A 26,799-nucleotide genomic window follows, 5' to 3' on the forward strand; every position below is an offset into this window, starting at 1 on the left:
TCCATTCATAGGCCAAGCTGGCTAGTCAATCCTGAAACATTGCAGACCTGACTGGCTCACCTATTGGATCGTTATGTCTGCTAACAAGGCTGGATTATTTCTATATGCTCCCACATTTAGGAATACAGGTCCAGGATTAGAACAGTAGAATTTTGTGAAAGGTGAGAACATTAATCCATAGTCACTGTACCTACTGCGTATAAAGGAGTGGAAAATCCTGAACTAAAAAAAAAATCGACATGATTAGAGAAAAATAAATTAGATGAGATAACATTTTTAGAAATATGGAATATAATGATATGCTAACAAAAGAATACAACAGTACAAGATGCTGATAAGACCAAATTTGGAGTACTGAGTGTAGATTTGCTGGAAAGATATCATTTTACTGGAGGCATTTCAGAGAACTTTCACTCGGATGATCTTTGGCATGGAGGGATTGTTTTATGAACAAAGGCAGGACAGCTTGGGACTCTGCTGACTGGAATTTAGAAGAATGAGAGGTCATCTCATTGGAACATATAGGATTCTTAAGGGCCTTGACGGTAAATGCTGAGAGGATGTTTCTCCTATTGGGAGAGTCAAGGACCAGAGGGCATAGTCTCAGAATAATTTAGGATTGAGATGAGGAGGACTTTCTTTTCTGATAGTTGAGTGTCATTTGAGCTCCTTACCACAGCGAGATAGGGGGCAGAGTCCTTGTGTATACTTAAGGCTAGGTAGATAAGTTCTTGATTAGACAGTGAATCGAGCGTTATGGGGAAAACACAGGAAAGTAGATATGAGGACTGTCACATCAGCCAAGATTCTTTTAAATGGCAGAGCAGGCTCAAGGGTCTTCCTATTCCTATTTCCTATGGTCAGTAGGATTAATATTTATGACTTGAATCTAAGTCTTAAGAGTATCTGTTTTACAGATTCTAAAACTTAATGTACAATTTTAATAGAGTTCATTTTTTTAAGACACCTAGTTGTTTAATTCTGAGTTTCTCAATTGCACATTTGTCAATGCATTTTATTTTTAAGAATCGCCTGTAAACCTTCCTAATCTTTGTTTCTCTCCTGAGATGTAAAGGTAGTTTCAGGCTGAAAAAGGTGGTATTTGAATAATGGACAAAAGTGAAAAGGACGATAATTATTCCCTCTGAGTCACCATTGTGGTCTTCACTCAGTATTGTTTAGTGCAGTCTGTGCAGGTAATTCAAAGTATTGCATGGCAGCCATAGCCAGGAGCATTCAGAAAGGCTGAGGTCAGAGTTCATGCAGAATGAGCAACTGACTCTATAGTAAGGTGAGAAATGATTGAAGCAGACTTGAGTAGCCTAAGGAAAGGAAGTGATTGAAACATTCAAGGCCGAGAACAATATGTGAAGTGACAAATGCAGTTCTATTCTGACATAATTGCAGCTTCTTCTATTAGTGTTGATTTGCACCATTGGGTTTCTCAGAGCTGCCAGCAGTATTTGTAAGTTATTTGAATATTTCAAATTCTCATTGAGTTGGAAGGATCAATCATAGAATCATAGAGACATACAGCATGGAAACAGACCCTTTGGTACAACATGTCCCCATGCTGACCAAATATCCTGATCTAATCTAGTCCCATTTGCCAGCACTTGGCCTGTAAGCCTCCAAACACTTCCTAGTCATGTACCCATTCAAATGCCTTTTAAATGTTGTAATTGTACCAGCCTCCACCACTTCCTCTGGCAGCTCATTCCATACATGCACCACCCTCTGTGTGAAAAAGTTGCCCCTTCAGTCCCTTTTAAATTTCACCTATGCCCTTTAGTTCTGGACTACCTCACCCCAGGGAAAAGACCTTGTCTATTTACCCTATCCATGCCCTTCATGATTTTATATACCTCAAAATATACTTCAGCCTCCGATGCTCCAGGGAAAACAGGCCCAGCCTATTCAGTTTCTAAACTCTGGTTTCCAGCATCTGCAGTCCTCTCTTTTGCCTATTCAGTCTCTCCCCATAGCTCAAATCCTCCAATCCTGGCAACATCCTTATAAATCTTTTCTGAACCTTTCACGTTCTGATAGGAAGGAGGCCAGAATTGCACACAACATTTCAAAAATGGTCTAACCAATGTCCTGTACAGCTGTAACATGACCTCCCAACTCATATACTTAATGCTTTGACCAGTAAAGGAAAGCATATCAAACACCTTCACTATCCTATCTAACTGTGACTGCACTTTCAAATATCTATGATCCTGCAGTCCAAGGTGTCTTTGCCTCTTACATTTCTGTTAAAAAGAAGTGCTTCATTATTGAATCCTAGGTAAGCTTCTGTCATTTGACTTGGCTTTATTGACACTGTTCATTTTTCTTATGAGATAAGTCATTGTTATTGGGCCAACTGCCAAGCTTGGAAGGAATAACAACAAAGTATTGGACAAACTCAACAGATTTGGCAGCATCTATGGAGAGAAAAACATAAAGTCCAATATGACTCATCTTTGGCAGCTTGAAAAGAGGCTGGATCAGAGATTCTATTCTGCCCTGCTCTAGCTCTTTGTCTGATTTTTTTATCTTAGTCAACACAGCTGCCTGCCATAACTGTGTAATCACATTCCCAATAACGTGGAGCATTGATTATTATTTTTTATAGATTTTTCATCAACAGTAAAGGGAAAAATAACAGCGGCAACTGTTTTTAGGGTTTAGTATAGTAATACAAAGGAAAAGTACTGCAAATAATGGAAATTGAACATATAAAGAGAAAATGCTAGAAATACTCAGCAGGTCAGGCAGCATTTGTGGAGAGAGCACAGAGTTAATTGTTAACAGCCAGTGTCATTTGAATGAAAAGTTCTAAACCTGAAATATTAAACCTAATAAACCTTCCGAAACCTGGTCACCATTTCCTGAAGCTTTGTGATATTGGTGTCTTTCAAAATTGGCAGAGAGACTTAAAATTAGCTTTCTTAAAAGCCGATCTGAAGGCAGATCCTATCTGCTGTGTCAGTTAATTGCTGTTTTCTTTATAACTGCTAATCCCTATACATCAAAGAAAGAGAACATGAGGGAGTAAGAAACTGGGGTGGGGTGGGGGAGTGACAAGTCAAGGACGGATCTGCAGAGAGAGCTCTTCCATTCTTCAATGCTCTGCTAATATTGCAAATTGCTATGACAATTGAATATATGTACAGTCAAGCTCTAGTTATGATTAAAGGCAGCTGATGCTAATTTTGGAAAGATTAGGGCATATACATGGGAAACACAGGGCTCGTTTGGTGCAGTTGATAGCGCTGCTGCCTCTGAGGCGGTTGGTCCAGGTTCAAGTCCCATCTGCCAATGAGATATGTCATAACAAATCTGAACATTTTTATTTTAAGAATAGTTTCAACCTGGTTAGCAGGGTCTGTGAAAGTGAAAAGTTACTTGCACCTATGCTGTTCAGATTATTGTGAAAAAGCTATGAGGAAGACAGATCAGCTCCTGCTTCCTTTGCCAGATGTACGTTTACCACATTACTATGCTAAAATGTTTTATTGATTGAATTAGCTGAATAAAGATTCAATCTATGTACACTCAAGTATCCATTGTTCGACCAGCAAATTTCTGTATACACTAATTAATTAGAACAACTGTTTTTATATCCGTTTTCTTGTCTTGAGATACATGTAGAGCTTACCTTCAAACATGTAAAATACAGATGCTTAGTCAATGTGGCAGTAATGTCCACATTGTTGAAACATTAAAATCTGCACAGAAGGTCTAATCAGCCCGCTGAATGTGTTCAAATCTGTTTCATACCACACTTCAGTTACTTTCACCCCTTTTATTGCAGACCTAATTTCTGAGTCCAGGCATACGTTAAATCTTTAGTGCTGAACAGTGCTAATGTTGTAGTGTAAATGCACCCTGAGCTAATTACAGTCGGTATACTTTCAGGAGGTGACCCTAACCCTCAGTTGTAGGTATCGTCGACCTTGGTAACCAGGGGTTTTGAAGGGAGAATTGGGCAGAAATGCAAGACAAAATCTAGTGACTGTGATTAAGAGAAGCATGTTGGTCGATGACAAGGGAGGGTTAAGCTTAACTATAATTGACCCAGTCTTCAGCCCCAAGGAAAATAGTTAGTTGACACTTACTCTGAAGAATAACCATTTTTACAAAGCGCCAGAGCAGTAGAAAAATAGTTCAGTGGATGTCAGCCCTTCAGAAAAAGTAGGGGGAAAATCAGAGTAAAAAGAATGAAGATGCTCCTGAGAAAAGAACCCTTGCTATGTTGTGAAAAATAACTGGAAGAATGCAACAGAATATGCAAATCAAAGGTGGGAGGTCTCCTGATTGATGGGTCTGTACTCTGAAGATGTCAGGTGCAATGAACTTGAATAATGCCAGAGGCACAAAGTAAGCTGAGACTGTCTAATACCTATGGCATTGAGGGGTATGGGCAGGGCGTAGAGCTTCCATAGAAACTGTGACAGGGTGAAGATGCAATTAGGAGCGTTTTGATGCAGATTTTGGACAGTAAGAGAATGCAGTTTGGACTTAGTCTCAAATTAGAAATGGTATAATGACAAGTCTGTCTGGAAAGACTACCTGTTAGGTAAAGTATTGGGTTTCCCTTCAGGTGTTTAGGGTACAAATTAGAGGATAGTGTTTTGCATTAAATGACCGGGTTTTTGAATGTGAAGGATAAAAGCTTTTGTAAGTTGGAAAAGGTTAAACTGTTCTCTCTCTAATCTAAATCAAATTGGCTTCTTTGTTGACCAAGCTGCATTTAAATGAGATTTCTTTCTCCCTAGAGGATGACAATATCAACTCTTTAACCTGCTGCGACACCTTTTTATTTCAATATTTTCTCTCATCAATTTTCTTTCTCCACCTATAGTCCCAACTGCAAGAAACTTCTGTGCACAGTTCCTTAAATAGCATTGCCTCTAGGGTATTTGACAAAATGATGACTCTTCACATTAGGGGTTTGACATTGAGCTACCAGTATTCAACAACTGGAGAGCATCACAAACAAACCAAACTTGAGCTCAGTGGATTTCCCCAAATACACATTGTCCTGCACTAGGTTGAGTGAGTGCAACAAAGGAGGGGAGCCATGGCTGACTCCTCCCCCACCATTTCATGAATGTCAATCCCAGTTGCCAACAAACTTGCTGTTCTCTGTTGTCCAATCTGACTTTATTTTCTGCAATCACCGTTCTCTGTCCCATTTGCATATGATATGGTTTTCAGAAAAATAGTTGCTGAATTACAGACCATTTTGTGACCTGTCCCTACTAGGAACTGGACTGATGCCAGTTGTAATCACATTATTAAGTGATTCTTTGCAGGGAGGCTGTTGAAATTCCTCGTCTTGGTGAATCAGTTGGTGCATTCACTGGAGTCCCATAGTGCCACATTTTCAAGATGAGACTCACCTGCACACTTAGCTTTTTGATAAGTATCAATTTTTGTACAAGTTCTAGTTCCTTTTGAATCAGACGATGTTGTGTTGAAGTTCCACCAAGGGACATGAGCTTGTACAATTGTACTTCCCAAACCTTTGATACCATTTTGAGGCTTTAGAGTTGCCATGGTCCCCGGTCAATGGTGGTGGTGGTGGTGGTGGTTTGTGGGGGAAGAGAGAGAGGAAATTGATGAAGCTGGTGAAGGGGGGGTCAGTCTATGTCGCCTTGGAATTAGAATATCGACTCCCACTTTGGAGGTGCTATCATGCAGGTTGACACTTCAATATTGAAATCAGATGTGGCAAGATGGTGCATTTTAGATTTTCTGTTTTCTGATGTCCTATCGTAACAAAACCATTGAATCTACTGTGATAATTCAGTTAGTTATTAAAGATCCTATGACAAAATTAAGATCAAGGAGTAACTTCTAGTGTCCTGACCTCCAATATTCAAACCAACACTATCATTCATGGATGTTGGTTTGGTCACTGAGCTGGAAAATTCCATTTCAGACATTTCGTCACGATACTCAGTTACATAGTCAGTGAGCTTCCAGATGAAGCACTGGTGGTACGGCTTGCTTTTTAATTTATGTGTATAAGTTTTCTTGGGGTGGTGATGTCATTTCCTGTTCTTTTTCTCAGAGGGTGGTAAATGGGCTCCAAGTCAATATGTTTGTTGATAGACTTCTGGTTGGAATGCCATGCTTCTGGGAATTCTTGTGCGTTTGGCTTGTCCTAGGATGGATGTGTCCCAGTCGGAAGTAGTGTCCTTCCTCATCTGTATGTAAAGATACTAGTGACAGCTAACAATCATCTCAACATTCAAAAATGAAGCTGCATTAGAACATTATTTCAACGAGCCACTACACACTGCAGCGCTGAGGAGAATCACCTATACAGTGTACTCAAAAGGAACAGGTGCCCAACTAACGCAGTCCAGCATTTCTCAGCAACAAATCCAAACAAGCGGACAAAACACGTCCAGAAATCCTAGCCGCTCTCCCCTACATCAAGGGCATCTCAGAAAGCACTGCCAGACTACTCAGACCTTTGGGCATCATGGTATCCCACCAAAACAGCAGCTAATGAACTTGAAGGACACTGTATAGACAACAAACAAAACCAATGTCATTTACAAAATACCTTGCAAGAACTGTAACAAACACTACTTTGGACAAACGGACAGAAAACTAGCCACCAGGATACATGAACATCAACTAGCCACAAAAAGACATGACCCACTCTCACTAGTATCTTTACATACAGGTGAGGAAGGACACCACTTCGACTGGGACAATACATCCATCCTAGGACAAGCCAAACAGAGACATGCACAAGAATTCCAAGAAGCATGGCATTCCAACTGAAACTTAAACACATTGACTTGGATCCCATTTACCACCCTCTGAGAAAAAGAACAGGAAATGATGTGACCAACCCAAGGAAACCTAAACACGCAACTAAAAAGCAGGCCATACCACCAGTGTTTCATCCGGAGACTCACTGATGATGTCACCTAGTATGATGACGAAACCTCTGAAACCGAACCTTCCAGCTCAGTAAGCAAACCTACATCCAGAGCCTCAACCTGAGCTACAAATCTTCTCAAAACTCACTATTATTCATCTCATTCCTGTTTGTGGGATTTTGCTGTATGCAGAGTGACTGCAACATTTGACTGACTGTATTTCATTGCAAGTGCAGGATTTGAAATATTTGTTTTAATTTTATCATGGCAGTTCATTGACATTTCTGAGAAATACATATATCAGTCTTAAAAATAAATTCACTGCAGTGGAAGGTGAAAATGCGAAGAACATAGAACATTACAGCACAGTACAGGCCCTTTGGCCCTCGATGTTGTGCCAACCTGTCATACCAATCTGAAGCCCATCTAACCTACACTATTCCATGTATGTCCAATTGCTTGTCCAATGACTACTTAAATGTACTTAAAGTTGGCAAATCTACTACCGTTGCAGGCAAAGCATTCCATACACTTACTCCTCTCTGAGTAAAGAAACTACCTCTGACATCTGTCGTATATCTATCACCCCTCAATTTAAAGCTATGCCTCCTCGTGCTCGCCGTCACCATACTTGGAAAAAGGCTCTCCCTGTCCACCCTATCTAACCCTCTGCTTATCTTATATGTCTCTATTAAGTCACCTCTCGACCTTCTTCTCTCTAATGAAACAGCCTCAAGTCCCTCAGCTTTTCCTTGTAAGACCTTCCCTCCATACCAGGCAACATCCTAGTAAATCTCCTCTGCACCCTTTCCAAAGCTTCCACATCCTTCTTATAATGCGGTGACCAGAACTGTACACAATACTCCAAGTGTGGCCGCACCAGAGTTTTGTACAGCTGCAGCATAACCTCATGGTTGCGGAATTCGATCCCTCTATTAATAAAAGCTAAAACACTGTATGCCGCTTTAACAACCCTATCAACCTGGGTGGCAACTTTCAAGGATCTGTGTACCTGGACACCGAGATCTCTCTGCTCATCTACACTACCAAGAATCTTACCATTTGCCCAGTACTTTGCATTCCGGTTACTCCGACCAATGTGAATACTTGTCCACATTAAACTCCATTTGCCACCTCTCAGCCCAGCTCTGCAGCTTATCTATGTCTCTCTGTAACCTAGAACATCCTTCGTCACTATCCACAACTCCACTGACCTTAGTGTCGTCTGCAAATTTACTAACCCACCCTTCTACACCCTCATCCAGGTCGTTTATAAAAATGACGAAAAGCAGTGGGCCCAAACCGACCCTTGCAGTACACTACTAGTAACTGGACTCCAGGATGAACATTTCCCAACAACCACTACCTCCTGTCTTCTTTCAGCAAGCCGATTACTGATCCAAACTGCTATATCTCCCACAATCCCATTCCTCCACATTTTGTATAATAGTGTACTGTGGGAAACCTCATTCAATGTCTTGCTGAAATCCATAAATACCACATCAACCGGTTTACTCTCATCTACCTGTTTGGTCACCTTCTCAAAGAACTCAATAAGGTTTGTGAGGCACGACCTACCCTTCACAAAACCATGCTGACTATCCCTAATCAAATTATTCTTTTCTAAATGATTATAAATCCTATCTCATAACCTTTTCCAACACTTTACCAACAACTGAAGTAAGGCTCACTGGTCTATAATTACCAGGGTTGTCTCTACTCTCCTTGAATAGGGGAACCACATTTCCTATCCTCAAGTCTTCTCGCATTATTCCTGTAGACAATGACAATTTAAAGATCAATGCCAATGGCAGTGGTTTGTTGAAGAAAGAACCAGCTGCAATTTTGAAATATTAAATGAGCTTGTCTACTCTTATCCCTTGATTCCAAACACTTATCAATCTCAGTCTTCCACATATTCCGTGACGAAGCACCCGCAAGTCTCAGGGTAGAAAATGGACTGCAGCGATTCAAAGAAACAGCTCACCACCCTCTTCTTAAGGACAATATGATGGATAACAAATGCTGGCCCAACCAGCAATGCCCATATCTCATGAATGATTTTTTTTTTAATTCTGAAAAGTTGCGAGAAATTCCTCCTCATCGCTGTCAACGTAACCAACCCTTTATCCTGAGATAGTACTCCATATTTCCAGTCTCTTCTAAGCGGGGAAAAAAACCTCCCAGCTTTACAAATTATTTTATAAAATGATTATTTTCTAACCTTTTAAGTACTTTCATACTATTTTTCCACAGTTACAAAGCTTATAAACATTTTTACCCAATTAGTATATTTCCTATGACATCACATAGAGAAAGAACAGCCATGTATAGTCAAGTGAACTGAGCTTAGGGAATTGAGGAATATTTGCACTATGGAGCACAGATGTAATTTGCTCCTTATCTTAAAGTGCAGTCTTACCTTACTTTCATACTTCAATTGTGAAATCCTATCTTCATTTTTGTCATGAAAATCTCCTATGTCACAGTGTAATTATAACCTGCATAATTTACATCAGTTTCCATTATAAAGAATAAATATAGAAATTTATAATGGAAAACATTAGGAGATGTACATAAACCTTAAAAGTTTTTAACATTTTAATTTATATTTAACTAACCTTATCTGTGCTAATTTAGCTCTTTGTATTTATTTTCAGCTATGTAGTATATACTGGACTCACTGATAAGTTGTATAGCTGTTTCCTCTCAATACAAGGGCCCGTTGATGATCAACCTAAAATTGCCTCCTTTCTACAAAACGTTACAGCCCTGCTTCACAGTATGTGTCGGCTTTGTTTTGCTCTTGTCAATCGGTAAGTGACTGAGTAATTCAATAATCACAATTTTTCTCCAATAGCATAGCAGGTTGTCAGTTCATGTTCTTGAAAATTTCAGATGCTTCCAAGTGAACTGTTAAACTCCTGAAAGCTAGTTGTTGAGGGAAGAAATCAGAAGTCAATCTGATTTATTCACAAAACGAAACATTATAAATGCATGCCCCAAACTTTCCAATCCACCCCACAAGTGTTAATAAGTGGCCCTTCATATTCTTGTGAAAAGTATATCTCTTTTGAGCTGAAAATGTGTTGCTGGAAAAACGCAACAGGTCAGGCAGCATCCAAGGAACAGGAGAATCGATGTTTTGGGCTTCAGCTCTTCTTTTATCATTCCTGAAGAAGGGCTGATGCCCGAAACGTCGATTCTCCTGTTCTTTGGATGCTGCCTGACCTGCTGCGCTTTTCCAGCAACACATTTTCAACTCTGATCTCCAGCATCTGCAGTCCTCACTTTCTCCTCTATATCTCCTTTGAGCCAACTAGAAACAATTAGCCTAGTAACTAATTAACTGCTCCTTAAAGGGATCTGTAACAAAAGCAAATTATAAATAAAACTTAACACCCCTGGAGCTGATAACGCACACCAGCCCCTGTGTCACCCAGCAGTTTGAGAAGACCCCAGGTATTTTGGTTACACTGCATGCTCTACCTTCAAGGATACTTCGGCACAGATGTAACCATGAAAGGGAGGCACACAGTCATAGAGTCATACAGATGTACAACATGGAAACAGACCCCTCAGTCCAACCTGTTCATACCAACCAGGTATCCCAACCCAATCCAGTCCCACCTGCCAGCACCTGGCCCTTATCCCTCCAAACCCCTTCTAAGTCAGGTTAAACAACCTTCTCAAGACCCTGTTGCCTGGATAGTTAAAGTGTGTTGAAGTAATTACTTAATGTACAGAGGAACCTCGATTATCTGAATATCAATTATCCAAATTTCGGATTATCCGAATAAGATCTCAAGGTCCCGATAGAAGCGTGACACCAAAGAGGTGTTTCCAATACTGATTGCCTGTTTTGTTTACAATGATTAAAAGTGAATCTGGCTTACTGAAATGCTGCTGAGAACAGTCCTGGACATAGATGGGAGCCCAGGCACCGTCTCCAGTCCTCTCTCTCACCCCCCACATTTTCCACGGGGTTCTACACAGGGGTGTACCCTAAACCCCCCCCTTCCCTAGCTAATCTCTCTAACATATCCTGTAAAGGGCAACAGTGGAACTTGTCAAAAGTTGCAGTAAAAATATGTGTTTGTGTGCACACACACGCACGCGCTATTTTGAGACTCACCCCAAAGGCAGCAGCAGTTTTGCTATTGGTGCCCAGTCCGGCGGGTGGATGGGGGGGACAGGGTGAGGGCGGAAGGGCGGTGCAGGGTTGGACAGGGGTGGGGGCACACGAGGAGATGGTGGCTCATGCGCGGTGTGCTGCTGCTTAGTCTCCTGAACAGGGAGCAGACTTAGCAAGTGCTTGCTGTGTCAGTCCCATTGAACTGATGGGGGTGGGGTGGGGTGGGGTGGGGTGGGATGTGGGACACAGGTGGCTTCACCAATGCTGCAGGTCACTTACACACAAGTGTGTTTCTGCTCAGATACAAACCCTGAGACGGAGAGAGGTAGCAAGGCAGGCATAGTGAGCAAAATGGAAACTTCAGAAAACTGAGGCCCAGAGGAGAGGCATTGAATCATTTAACCGAATAAACAATTATCTGAACAAAATACTACCGGCCCATCTTGTTCAGATAATCGAGGTTCCTTTGTATATCACTAAATTATTTTTTACAATTAATATGCATATATTTCATGAAAATCAAACTCAAAACTATAAATTAGTGAATTCACTCTTCATCCATTGCTGTCTTCTTTTCCCATGATCTAGGCCACAGATTCCAATGCCAATCCCAATTCCAGTTTGGTTTCCACTATTTTTCTGCCAAATTCTTATTTCTCTGCTTCAACAGCAGATTGTTCTCTCCCTGCCTCTGCCCATATTCAGATCAAATGAGACCAGGATTTTAACCCAAGAAGCACCATTGAAGTAGAGTGGGTAGTGTCTTTACTCACTTAACAATTGGAACAGAATAAAAAGCATTTTGTTTTTGGATTTATGTGATAAATATCTGTGCAGAAGTGATAATACACAGCCTCAACTATATTACTCTTGGTGAAGGACTGAGTTATTTAGTCAACTATCAGTTAGCTTGCTGTCATATTTTAATTAGGGGCAAATGTAGCTGTTTTCAGGCAATTTGAAGTATTTTGTTCCAAATGTTGGTTGTGAAGTTGCAAAAGGCTATAGTGTACATCAAGTATTCTAATTGTTGCTTGGTATAGGCGAAAATAAATCGATATGGCTGGTCTCTTAATGAAATTGTCATGTTTATAAATAATGCACAAAGAACTGAGATCAGATTCCAACCACTTAATCGTATGAAAATATTTATTCTATAGGTTTTAAGCCCAGGACAGATAATAATAGATAGAGAAGCAATCGCAATACTAACAGAAAGCCTTGTATTTTAAATGTGTGCTGTGCCTGCAGCTTTTTGTGTCCTGTTCTGACGGATGCTTTTTACCCACTTGCATGCGAAAATACTTGTGTGCTTTTCTTTATTTTGTTTTAACCAATTATGTCACCCTCTCTCTTTTCTGAAAGCAATTTCATAGGCATCCAACACAATGTAATTTGCCTAAGTAACTGTGCTCTGTGTTTAAATGTAGTTACATTAGGTGTTTGCAGACAGTTTAACTACTGTGGCTGTTGCAAGAAAACCCAATCCTACCTTCATCCAAGGACTGCACGCACACAACGTATCATTGGATTGTGATCAGAAACATTGGTTGACATTTTCTCACTAGGTCTCAGGGCTGTAGAAACCAGCCGTGTAATCCATTTTTAAAAACAACTATTCAGCAGATGTGGACAACATTGGCACTGGCTGGTTATGTTCATTGCTGACCTCTTGCGCTCAAGAATTGGGAACTGACTCCTTTTAGAATCGTGCAATATTTGTGGTGATAGTGTTTCTTTAATAGTTTTAGACAAATGATTCCAGAATGTTTTAACTAGATGCCAATAACGAAACCTCAATATATGTCCATGGCATGGCCATAAAATTTGGAAATTATGTCGTTGTCATGTTAATGTGACTCTTTCATGTTGATTTAGGCAGTTGTGCTGTGACAGCCATTAAAGTTAGTTTTGTGTGTGATATAGAACGGTTCCCACTGACATTGCTATCAAAGAGCAAGTCTTCCCCTTTTAGCTCTCACCTGCTTTTCATCTTCCATTCATTGCATACACAACTTGTTAAAAGCCTCCTCAAAGTATATGGATTTATTTAAAAAATGAAAACATGAAAATACAAGTATGATCTACAGATAAATGTTTGCTCACAATTATCCGCTGTAATGAGAATCAGCTATGTACTTGCCTTTTGATTGTCTTGTTTTACTGTGACCAATTATTTGCAAGAATGAGAACTGAGAAATAAAATCTGTCAGCAATGTTTGCATAGGATAGGTTTCTTTTCTCTCAAGGGATTTTCCTGATAGAGGTCTTAAAATTTATGTCAGGGTTTGAAATGCTAAATGTAGATTAGAAGTTACTACTTGTAGAGAAGACCAAAACCAGAGGCCATAAACGGAATAATCACTAATGAATTAAATATGGATTCCTTATGCATACAATTATTAGAATGTGAAACTCATTACCATTGTAGAGAAGTTGAAACAAATAGCATAGACACATTTAAGGAGAAGTTGGATAAACATGAGGGAGAAAGGAAGAGAAGGTAGTGCTGATAGTGTGGAAAGACATCCATGTGGGCCACAAATACTCACTGTGCCGTACATTCTCCAATCTTGATAGTAAGATGAGCTGTAGGGAAAAACAGCAACATATAAGATTCCAAAGCAGCCACAATAATTTTAGTTCTACACAAACAACACTCCAACGCTAATGGTTAACCTGAATTCCACCCCTTCATCACACTGCAGGTTGAGAGTTGAGTTAAGCATAGTTAAAAATCTCACGACACCAGGTTATAGTCCAACGGGTTTAACTGGAAGCACACTAGTTTTCAGAGCACTGCTCCTTCATCAGGAAGTTGTGGAGGACACAATTGTAAGGCACAGAATTTATAGCAAAAATTTACAGTGTGATGTAACTGAAATTATACATTGAAAAATACCTTGATTGTCTGTTGAGTCTTTTGTCTGTTGAATACCATGATAGTTTCACTTCTTTCATGTGTAAAACACAAAACTTTTTTTTAAAGTTGCATTCTCAGGTTAACTGTAACAATTAGTGTTAGCTAGACAATATGTTGAAGATGTTAGCCCCCTGTGTTCTCTGCTATGCCATGATGTTTAGATTGATTCTAATCTAAGAAGTGAGATAACAGAGTTTTACATGAATTCATGTAGTTTTTCAGCAAAGTACAAAGTACAAATTTACCCCACAAAATATATGTGCATGTGGCTCTTTGTGTCCGAGTGTTTGTGTCTGGGTTGGGGGGTTGTGAGTGTGAGAGTCTATACGTGTGCGTAGTGAGTGTAGAGTGTCTTAAGTCTATGAGGGGGTGCATGTGTGAGTGTGTGTGTGTCTGGGGTGGGGGGTTGTGAGTGTCTGTGAGAGAGAGTGTATATGTGTATGCGTGAGTGTAGAGTGGTCTAAGTTTCTGAGAGGATGCATGTGGGAGTGTGTGTGTGTGTGTCTGTAAGGGTGTGTGTGAGTGTCTGTGTATGTGTGTATGTGTCTCTGTGTATAGGGGTGCCTGTGTGTGTGTATATTGCAATGTGGTCACCTGGAGTGTGACATGAACCCAAGGTCCCAGTTGAGGCCCTCCTTATGGGTACGGAACTTAGCTATCAGCCTCTGCTCGGCCACTTTTCGCTGCTGCCCGTCCCAAAGTCCGCCTTGGAGGATGGTCACCCAAAGGTCCGAGGTCAAATGTCCTGGACCGCTGAAGTGTTCCCCAGCTGTGAAGGAACTCCTGTCTGTTGATTTGTTGTGCGGTGCCCATTCACCCGTTGCTGTAGCCTTTGCTCGGTTTCCCCAATGTACCATGCCTCAGGCCATCCTTGCCTGCAACGTATAAGATAGACAACGTTGGATGAGTCACATGCGTACCTGCTACATACATAGTGGGAAGTGTCCCCACGTGTAATGGTGGTATCCATGTCCACACTCTGACACATCTTGCAACGCCTACCGTGACAGAGTTGTATGGAGCTGTGCTGAAAGCCGGACAGCTTGCTACGAGCAGTGATCTGTTTGAGGTTTGGCAGTTGTTTAAAGGCAAGCAGTGGAGGTGTGGGGAAGGTCTTGGCGAGGTGCTCATCCTCATTGGTGTGTTGCAGGTCACAAAGAACATGGTAATTTTTTAGATTACTTACAATGTGGAAACAGGCCCTTCGGCCCAACAAGTCCACACCGACCCGCCGAAGCGCAACCCACCCATACCCCTACATTTACCCCTTACCTAACACTACGGACAATTTAGCATGGCCAATTCACCTGACCTGCACATCTTTGGACTGTGGGAGGAAACCGGAGCACCCGGAGGAAACCCAAGCAGACACGGGGAGAACGTGCAAACTCCACACAGTCAGTCGCCTGAGGCGGGAATTGAACCCAGGTTTCTGGTGCTGTGAGGCAGCAGTGCTAACCACTGTGCCACCGTGCCGCCCGTAGTTTTTCAGCTCCTGGGAAGTACTGAACAACGAAGGGTACCCTGTCAGTTGCAGCACGTGTCTGTCTCCTGAGGAGGTCATTGCAGTTCCTTGCTGTGGCACATCGGAACTGGCGGTCGATGAGTTGAGCATCGTACCCCGTTCTTAAGAGGGCATCCCTGAGTACTTCCAGGTGCCCGTCACATTCCTCCTCATCTGAGCAGATCCGGTGTATGCGTAGGGTTTGTCTATAGGGGATGGCTGTTTTAATATGTTTCGGGTGGAAGCTGGAGAAGTGTAGTGTTGTGAGGTTGTCTATGGGTTTGCGGTAGAGTGTGGTGCTGAGGTGTCCATCCTTGATGGAGATGTATGTGTCCAAGAGTGAGATAGATAGTCGAGTGTAGTCCATGGTGAGTTTGATGGCGTGAAGAAACTTGTTGATGTCACTGTGTAGTTTTATCAGTGACTCCTTGCCATGGGTCCAGAGAAAGAAAATGTCGTCAGTGTACCTGGTGTATAATGTTGGTTGGAGATCCTGTGTAGAGAAGAAGTCTTGTTCGAACCTGTGCATGAAGATGTTGGCACATTGGAGTGCAAATGGGGTCCCCATGGCTGTTCCATGTGTTTGGATGAAGAACTGGTTGTCAAAGGTGAAGACATTGTGATCGAGGATAAAGCGGATGAGTTGTAGGATGGTGTTCGGAGATTGGTAGTTGTTGGTGTTGATTACTGAGGCTGTTGCCGCGATGCCATCACTGTGGGGGATGCTGGTGTAGAGTGCTGAAACATCCATTGTGACGAGGAGTGTTCCGAGTTCAGCATAGATAGTATTACAGCTTTCCTTTTATTTTGTGTATTTCTGTTTTGAGCTTGTCCTTCATTCATGACATAAGTAGCTAGTTTCATATCATCTGTTTATCAACGCTGTGCTATTCTCACATTGGTGATTGTACTTTGCATCACTCAAATATCAACTTTGGCTATGATAAACTATCCAGAACTGACTCTTCTGATGTTCCAGTAGATAAAGTTGACATTGAACAAAGCCAAACTGATGAGAAGGTTGATTTATTGAGTCCGTTATGTTCACTCTGGACAGCAGCAGAGGTGCAACAATTAGCCTCAACACCAATATCGAGAGGGAGACATTAGTATTTGTCTTTGCTGGCCACAACTACTCTGAACATTAGGCAAGGACAAGAGTGGTTGCATGTGTATTGGACGTCCCAGTCAAATAGCTTGCTAACATTCACCGGGCTGGGCTCGTGTTAAAATAAAACTAACCTCTGACCTCTTGCACAAGGTAGCAAGATGAACAAATGACAACCACCAAACTTAAAAGAATCTTAAAACAAACAACAAGGAAATTATCAAAAGCATAAAACTCGAATGAACTTCTTTTTTTCGAATGCTTTTTTTTCAATAAGATAGTTAATACGGTAATTGTTCTTCACATTCCAGCAGTCAGTGAAACTTGCATTATAGCGGAAGTCTTGATAATCAAGGTTTACCTTACTTGCACTTGCATATCCATTCCAGTATATAGATTAAAACAACTGGAGGGCAATTCTTAATGTATTATATGCTTTTAATTGACTGGCATTCTGTTTGTTTTGAGTAGCTGAAATTACTTGGAGAATATTGAAGATCTGGAAGTGATTACTGATTATGGGGTGCACTTGATTTATATCACGAGGATGAATGGATACCTGGGATTAATTGCAAGTCAGTAATGTAACCTCAGCCTCCGATTTATATGGAGGATGAAAGACCTGGAATTCATTACTATGTAATCTAATCTGAAGTTTCAACTATGTAAACAATAAATGCTGCTTTTGATTGGTTTGTAACCAACCATGGAACCCCAAGTTTAGATTCCCCTCTATCAAAATGATTCAGGGGATTCTCTTTTAGTAAATGCATTATAGGACAGATTTTTTTCCCTCCATTTTTCTTCCCTCCTTTACTGAAGTCCTGCATATGGTTTAAGTGAAATTTATTCCCAACCTGGTACTTCACCAGAGACCATTGTGTAATCATGAAATCTATCAAACATTGAGTGACGGTCTTAAGGCATTCAGTTCTGTCAAGAAGTTGACTTTGACACTTGTGTATTTAATTTGACTGATTTTATATGAAGGTTGCTTCTGCTATAATGTGATAGTATTGATAATACAGTTCAATGACAGGTTTTCCTTTTGCCTCTGCCCTTCAGGTTGCAGTCCTCCTGTAGACCTCCATTTTCTCTCCCATTTTCTTGGTTGGATGTTGCCAGAATCTAGCTCTTAAACACAAAGTCAAGAACCAGTTATAGTGACCTTGCTGGAGGTAGCTCCTATGCAAGCATGTTTTCATTCCTATTATTCGTCATTAACCTGTTCAGACGTGTTACGACATGCGTCTGCATCAGGTGGTACTTGAACCCAGGCCTCCTGACTCAGTGGTCGGGATACTGCCACTACACACAAGAACCTTTCTGTCTTCATTACCCTTTTTACATACAATTAAATCATTTTTATCCCCATCATCACATCACCCGTGCTATTTTATTTCATTTATTAACCACCACTAGTAAATCACTGTTGCTTTCCAATTATTTATTTGTATGCACAGCTCTTTAAGGTCAATGCTGACCACCACAGGTGAGGGCCAGTTAGGGAGGGAGCTCAATCAAAATGCAGTTGGAAAGAGAATGATTTCATTCCTAGTGATTGTCATTTGCTTCATCTGTTTTATCGCACTAGCCAGTCTTCTGTATTAAAGTTCTTGGTTGATAGCTTTTTCCCCTCATGTCTCTGAGAGGTGTTCATTTTTGCTAGTGTACAGTTCCCTGAACATTTGCAGTCACCTAGTGCATCACTGGAATAAACATGCTTCATTCAAATCAAGATGGTGATTGTTAACAGATTTGATCATATAGCACGGCCTACGCAGCATTGAGGGAATGTTGCACTTTGAAGTTTGCACTTGCTTCTGGTGGGCTCAGACTGCCCTCCCAGGTGGATGTAAAGGACCCATGATACTATTTCAACAAAGAAGTGGGGAATTCTCCGCACTGCTCCCATCGATGTTTATCCCTCAATCAACATTATTTTAACAAACAGATTATCTGGTTGTATTCATATTGCTGATTGTGAGACTTTTCTGTGTGCAAGTTAGCTGCTGTGTTTCTTTTATCACAATAGTTACTCCACTTCAGACAGACTTATTTGGCTATAAAATGTTTTGGGACATCCTTCATTTATGAAATACATCATGTAAATGCAAGTTCATTTTTTAAATGCAAGTCTTTGTATTTAATATTTTTTAAAAGCTAATTCCACAGTGGTTTCATATCACTCCAACCCTGTTATTACAGCAAGCTGATATTAAACAAACATAAATTCCCATTTGAAGCTCATGAAACAAACTCAGACACGTTAATCTGAAGCAAAGGCTGCATGAGTGGCATTGTGTTGGCCCCCGATCCTTCATGGCTCCACTGGAAACAGATGAATGCTGACTGACCTTGCAAGTGGCACTGGGTGGGGCTGGGCTGCTGAAAAAGAGTATTTGATTTATTCAAGCTTGTTCACCTTCCCAAAACTCAGGATCTGCTCTTTGCACATTTCACCAGGACAAAAACAAAACAGTGGATCTTTGACATCCAGGAAAAATATGAAAATGCAGTTTATTTGATAGACTTGACTAGGATATAAATGGGTTTTGCCATTTAAAGAGGAAATGTTCAGCTGAGGCAGTGTTAGAAAAGCTATAGCTTGAGATAATTTTACTATCCCTTTAGCACTCTTAGAATGGAACTTTTATGGTTTTGTAAACTTTGCTTTGCATTGAACTGGAGATTTGTTGTAATAGATGTAATGGCAAAGCACTCGAAGTTGTCCTGGTAGAGGTGGTATCTCGTCCTGAATAGATGTCCAGCTTTAGTTAGCATGTGTCCAAACTATATCATATAGAGTCTGTTGAAATGAACTTAAAGCCAATTCACAAACTTCAGTATATAATAGAGTTGAGACTTTTTAATATAAGTCGAGTGTGTGGTGCTGGAAAAGCACATCAGGTCAGGCAGCATCCGGGGAGCAGGAGAATTGATGTTTTGGGCATAAGCCCTTCATCAGGAATGAGGCTTGTGGGCTGGGGGTGCTGAGAGATAAATGGAAGTGGGGTGGGGTTGGCGGGATGGTAGCTAAGAATGCCATAAGTAGATGGAGGTCGGGGAGGAGGGTGTGGTGGATAGATGGAAAAGGCAATGGACGGGTCAAGAGGGCGGTACTGAGTTGGAGGCTTGGGACTGGGATAATGTGGGGAAGGGGAAGTGAGGAAACTGGTGAAATCCACATTGATCCCATGTGGTTACAGGGTCTCAAGGCAGAATATGAGGCCTCGGGTGGTAAGGGTTTGGCCACTTACAAACAGACCCCACCACCAGAGATATGGAAATAACTGACAGACTACTCAGACCTCTTGGCATCATGGTAGCCCACATAAGTAGAAAGTAGCCACTAACACCAGAGGCTCACTGATGTCGTTACCTAGTATGGTGACAAACCGTCTAAAAATGATCTTTCCAGCTCAGCAAGCAAACTTACATCCAGGATATCCACCAGAGATATATATTTCCCCCTCCATCCCATTAGCATTCTGGAAAGACCATTCTCTCCGTGACTCCCTTGTCATATACACACACACCAGACCACACCCCACCTCCAGCACCTTCCTATTCCACTGCAGGAAGTGCACAATCTGCAGCCACACCTCTCCTGTGACTTTCATCCAAGGCCCCAAAGGATCCTTCCATATCTAACAGAAATTTACCTGTACCTCCACCTATGTCATCTACTGTATCCATTGCATCCAATGTGGTCTCCTCTACATCGTGGAGACAGGGCACCGACTTGCCGATCATTTCAGAGAACATCTCAGGGACACCACACCAACCAACCCCACCACTCCGTGGCTGAACACTTCAACCCCCCCACCCACTCTGCCAAGTTCTTCCTTAGAGGAAGAATGCCTCATATTCCATCTTGGGACCCTGCAACCACTTACCTCTCAGCCCCCCAGCCCACAAGCTTCATTCCTGATGAAGGGCTTATGCCTGAAACGTCAATTCTCCTGCTCCTCGGATGTTGCCTGACCTGCTATGCTTTTCCAGCACCACACTCTCGACTCTGATCTCCAGCATCGGCAGTTCTCGCTTTCTCCATTTTTATATAACACAGTCTGAAAATCTGATGGAAACAAATCTAACAACAGCTTTCAAAAATGTATTTGAATACAGACAATAGAGAACTGTTGAGATATGTAGGAAGAGCAGTTGATTAAAACCAATTTTGTACCTCCAGGACAGGTTGAATATTCCCCTCCTGTTCTTTGTGATTTTGTAACCCTGACATAAAACAATTTGATTCTCAACTACTCAAACCTTACAATCTTTGAGGCATTATAACTCACTGGGACACCAGCACTTTTACCCTGATGGTTAACCTGTTGTTTTGGCAGGTCACAAGGTGTATTTGAGAACAAGAGGCAGGACCCCACTGGTCTGATTGCAGCACTGCAATCTACAGAGCTGGTGGGTGTTCTCAACATGCTTTACTGCATCCTTCTTCATGGTATAATCCCAGACCATAACATTTCCGCGCCTGCAGAAACCTACCCACAGCACACCATTCACGTCGCAATCCAGAGTCTTCGCTTTCTGAACAGTTTTGCATTTTTGGACCTTCCCACTTTTCAGGTAAGATGAGTTTTGTTAACTATGAATTGCAGATCAACAGAATTATCAATTAAATAGCGGAAACAATGATCATTTCTGTAGCTCGGATTTTTCCTGTTCATTAAGTCTATGAGTATATTACAGAAATTAGCTGAACCTGAGTATATAACCCATTAGATGCGGTGCTGAATTATGCAGGTCAAACATGTTCCAGTTTCATACTTTAGTCTCTGCTTCATTGGCTGACCCTGTGTTCTGCTAGTGGCTTAGATGCTATGATTGGCTTCTATAATCATAAAGGAGCAAGGAGAAAAGTGCTCAAATCTTACATAACTCTTGCAGTAAAGTGCATTTGGTAGGCTCTTAAACCGCTCAAGTCTGTTAACACTCTTTGATTAGATCTTGGCTGATCTGTCCCTGAACTCCACTGACCCAACTTTGTTTCTATTCTTAGATACCTTAAATAAATGCTTGAAGTGATCTGGTTGCTCTTTACTGAAGAAATCCTAACATTTCTTAATATCACCTGTAACCACTTTGATAATGTGAGGCAGTGCATTGAGTAATGAAACTGTACTTCCCAACATTAAGCATTGGATAACAAACAATTTGCATCAAAATTGCTATTTCCTTACTGAGGGAGATGTCCAAAATATAATATATTGTACCATTTCTCTTACAAAAATATATTGCATAATCAATCCAAAAAATAGTGCTAAAGGTATAAGGCTCCTAATGATTAAACATTTTTGCTTATTGCGTAGAACCAGATTTCTGTGTCGAAACCAGCTTTCTGAAGTTCAGTATGATAGCTGCTAGCCAATCTTTGCCAAGTTCCCTATACCTCAGAAATCAACTTAAAAGATCACTATTCTCCTCCTCCTCCTCACATCTGCTGAGCGACCTCCACTTCCATATTATATATCACTGCAAACTCCTGTTTGATGTTTCCTCATTACACACAACCTCATATTGCTGCACAGTACTTCATTCACAGCATACCTGTCCTCTGGAATTCTGCAACAAAACCACTCTGATCTGATATCTTCATCCGGCCTTCAGAAACATTGTAAAATTTCTTCAGCTTTGTCAGTCTCTACTTTTCCTGTTAAAGTGCTCTCCCTGTATTGTTTTCTTCTTTGTGGTCTCCAGTGCTTGTTTAAGTGCAGTATGTTGCACAAAAGTTATAGTAGGATCATTTGAGCCCTTGTAGCCTGCTGCCAAGTCAATATAGTATAATGATGGAGATAACTGATAGGAAGAATTATTTGTAGTATGTTTTCAGCATTAATATTTCAGTCTTAGTGAATCCTGATATCTTTGTACTTGACTTTCAGATGCATAGGAGCATACTTGTTTTTTAAATGCACGGAAGATATACAGTAATAATAAGATGAACACCAGCCACATCCCCAGAAATCCAATAGTTCACACATACCTGCACACCACACATAATTCTCGTATAGAAAAATGTTACTTATTTTTGACTGCTTCAATTACTTTCAACTATTCCAAAATGTTGTTTTTTAATAGATTTGTGTGTGTATGGTAGGATATGCAAGATATAGTGCATAGGTAAAAACAATGACTGCAGATGCTGGAAACCAGATTCTGGATTAGCGTGGTGCTGGAAAAGCACAGCAGTTCAGGCAGCATCCAAGGAGCAGGAAAACTGACGTTTCAGGCAAAAGTTCTTCATCAGGAATATAGGCAGACTCTACCTGTATTCCTTCTCTTTGGATTTTCCTGCTCCTTGGATGCTGCCTGAATTGCTGTGCTTTTCCAGCACCACTCTAATCCAAGATACAGTGTATACGTTAACTCAATACTCTATTTTATAGATAATGTGTAGTGCTAGTGTATTTTACTGTGCTCATCAATTGTGTCAGCCCCTGGAGTTCCTACTCTTCCACCTCAGTGGCCAACTGCATCTCACCTTTCCCCATGCTGCTTTGATTTAACAGTCACCTCCATTAGAGGTTCCTTAACTTATTTGACATATCATTGAATTAGAGCTGAAAATGTGTTGCTGGAAAAGCGCAGCAGGTCAGGCAGCATCCAAGGAAGAGGAGAATCGACGTTTCGGGCATCAGCCCTTTGAATTAGCTTCCCCAAAATGATCTCCTACTTTTGCTTTGTGTTTTAATGTTCATCCATCTTTTCTGCCATCTTTCCACCACTGCAATTTTGTGAAGTACTTTTGAATGCTTCAAAACCTTCTATACACATGCACCTTGTTGCGGCTGTAAATTGAATTAAAAAGGGAATATTCTTTTGAGTTAGTTATAAGATGCTTATGAACTATTGAAGTATCAGTGCAATGCTGAATCAGAAAATCCCTGGCTTTATTCCTAATCTTTGCTGAAAAGGATGACACAAATCAGACCAGTACTGCTGGTACAACAGTTGGCTTTCACACCTCTCAGCTGCAAAACATTGTCTAGCAGGTTATTTTTCCTAATTGCTATGTGCTGGTTATTCAATTGCTTTTGCAAGGTATCACACATGCAAGAATTTGTTGTGGACATAATTAAATGCAATTACATTACTTGAATGGTTGCATACACATAAAAAATCACCACTTGTGAAGCTTTTGGACAGCAATCACTGCCCATCGAACTGTACCCCAGCAAGAATCAGTGCTTTCAAAAGGTGGTAGGAGGATAGAAAAAAAGGGAGAGAAGAAAAAGCTTAACAAAGAAAAATGAACCAAATAGATGAATAATAGTCATGCTTCTCTAATTGCCAAATTAAGATACTAAAGACACCAATGGATGTGGGGATAGTGTAGGAAAATGACATTGAAGTAGAAGTTCAGCCACAACCTAGGTGAGTTGCAGAACAGATTCAAAGGTTTGAATGGCCTACTCCGTTTATTTCCTGTGCTGCTCTATGATGTTATGGAACATGTGCGGTTGAGCTACTTATGAACTCTTCACATGGTACTTTATTCAGTTGGAATGGTGCTTGATTTCGTCTTTCTTTATCTCTCTTTCCACACATTACCCTTCCATAACCCCTTCTCGGTCACGCATATCTTTTTGTTCTGATAGTCTGTGTGTGGCGCTGAGGGCCTGTCTCTGGCATTCCGCCACATTGTCAGCTCGCTACTGTGGTACTGTTACCATCATACCTGTGAAGACCTGCTGCATGAAGTCATCGTCTGCGTAGGCTATTTCACCGTAAACCATCCTGACAATCAGGTAAGCAATAATTACAGAGCATTAAGAACTCAAAAGAAAAAAGCAACAACCTCCCTCATCAGATGGTAAAGTACCAGTTGTCCAAAGGATTACTGTGGCAGTTTTAACTGATTTGCTTCAGTGAGCTAATTGTTTTGTTCTAATTTCTCTTTACTTTTTAAAAAATGTTCATAATTCCCTTAAGTAAATCTGCTTTTCCTCATGTTTTTGTTAACTTATTTAAATATAAAGTTTAAAAATCTCAACTCCTGTCAGGAACGTTTACATAAACCAGAAGTTTGGTCATCACTTCTTTGGGGATACTTGTATTTTCGCATGTTTTATGATTCAGATGATCCCAAAGCATGGTACATGAAACATATTCTATCAAAATCTAGTGTCGCTTAAACACATGTATCTCTTGCTTTTTTTTATTTGTTTAGAACAGCCATGATTTCATTCAATGATAGAGCAGACATGGGCTGAATGGCCTACTACTATTCCTACAATAAAATGTTAATGAATAACATCACAAATAATGGAATTTGATTACCTCTAAGACTTTCAGTTATGCTCTAGACCTATGACTATACTATCACTGATATTAAATCAGTTTTTCGACACTTTAACCCCTCCCAGTTCTTTTGAGTATATTGTCAGGCCAGCTGCACAAACACACATTCAAGATCAAAAATGACAAGAAAATATGCATATCAAAATTTATCGCAATTCTATTAAGCTGTTTCACTTTTATATATGTATGTTTATGAAGCCTCTTGGTAGTTGAACTTCTGATTATAATTTGCAAATAAAGATAGACATATTAAAAATGAAAAGTATACTTTATAAAATGTGCAATAAATGCCGCTTTAAATGTAAAAGATTACACAGTGGCATATTACTGGGAAACTTATTAAAAACATAAGTAATTTAGTTCTAAAGAGTGAATTTTCTATTTGCTGAACCTGATCTCTGTTTAACTGTAATTCAAAGGTAGTGAGTTCACACCAAAGTCCTTGACTAAAAGCCCACAAAGGACAGAAAAATAAGTTGAGGCAAACAAAGCATGATTTTGTTTCCTTGTATATGAAGGTGGAAGGTATGACCTATTAGGTTTTTTCCTGATGTAGTTAAGCAGGACTTCTCTTTCTAAAATTATTTTCAGGGATTGGGTGAATTTGTTAAACTGATTTACATTAACTTGCAAGAGTAGGACAAGGAGAATAGGTTCAAGCTAGATTAGATTAGATTACTTTAGTTTACTTTACAGTGTGGAAACAGGCCCTTCGGCCCAACAAGTCCACACCAACCCGCCGAAACGCAACCCACCCATACCCCTACATTTACTCCTTACCTGACACTACGGGTAATTTAGCATGAATTCACCTGACCTGCACATCTTTGGATTGTGGGAGGAAACCGGAGCACCCGGAGGAAACCCACGCAGACACGGGGAGAACGTGCAAACTCCACACAGTCAGTCGCCTGAGGCGGGAATTGAACCCAGGTCTCTGGCGCTATGAGGCAGCAGTGCTAACCATTGTGCCACCGTGCTGCCCAAGCTAGTAAAAAGTTTAAATTTTTAGACAAGTATGCAAAAATTCTTCTTCACACAATGAATGACAATGCAGAGTATGAACTTCCAGGAATAGAAGTAGCAATGACAATCCTGGAAGCCTTTCAAGAATTTTGGATGCAAGAATAGGTGAGCTTTATGACTTAATAAAACAAACGACTCAGCAGGTCTAACAGCATCTGTAGAGAGAAAGCAGAGTTAATGATTTGGGTACAGTGAACCTTCAAAACAAAGAGTTCTAAAGAAGGGTCATAGAATCCCTACAGTATGGGAAGAGGCACCGACATTCTGAAAAGCATCCCACCCTAGCACTTGCTTTTCACCATGGCTAATCCACCTAGACTGCACATCCCTATTCACTTGAGGCAATTTAACATGGCCAGTCAACCGAGCATGCACATCTTTGGACTGTGGGAGATAACCAGATCACCAGCAGAAACCCACACAGACACTGGGAGATCATGCAAAGTCCACCCAAACTGGACTGCACACAGATTCCACTCACTTGGACCCATAAGGTTAACTCTGCTTTCTCTCACCAGATGCTGCCAGACCTGCTAAATTTCTCCATTAATTTCTGATTTTGTTTTGACTTTGGGGTCTTCCTGATTGGATATATTAAGTTGGAGCAAATGACTAAATTTATCTCTAATTGTGTTGGATTGGATGTCATTTTGATTGTGTGGATTTTTTTCTAGACTTCTTTTCAGTTGGACAAATATCCACGTAATATATGTTTTGCATAATCCAGATGAAAGAAATTGGAAAGTAGTGGCTTACTAGTGAAATCATTCGATAATTAATGCACTGGAGACATAATTTCAAATCCCACTATTACAGATGGTAAAATTTGAACTCGATAAATGTCTGGAAAAGAAAATCTAACCTAATGTTGGCTGTGTAACCGCT

The 26,799-nt window shown here is 40.7% G+C and overlaps 1 protein-coding gene across 4 annotated transcripts in view; it reads left to right on the plus strand.

Moving 5' to 3' along the window:
• Nucleotides 1-26,799, plus strand: part of scaper (S-phase cyclin A-associated protein in the ER) — a 321,703-nt gene that overhangs the window by 240,949 nt on the left and 53,955 nt on the right. For 3 of the 4 annotated variants that reach the window (XM_072552951.1, XM_072552954.1, XM_072552953.1), the window contains 3 exons: nt 9,554-9,709; nt 20,916-21,153; nt 24,186-24,335. In XM_072552951.1, coding sequence (XP_072409052.1) covers nt 9,554-9,709; nt 20,916-21,153; nt 24,186-24,335 — 544 coding nt within the window. The remainder of the gene's footprint in view (nt 1-9,553; nt 9,710-20,915; nt 21,154-24,185; nt 24,336-26,799) is intronic. The other variant, XM_072552952.1, reaches the window with a different exon arrangement.

The sequence above is a fragment of the Chiloscyllium punctatum genome, chromosome 33 (assembly GCF_047496795.1).
Source record: "Chiloscyllium punctatum isolate Juve2018m chromosome 33, sChiPun1.3, whole genome shotgun sequence".
NCBI lineage: Eukaryota > Metazoa > Chordata > Chondrichthyes > Orectolobiformes > Hemiscylliidae > Chiloscyllium > Chiloscyllium punctatum.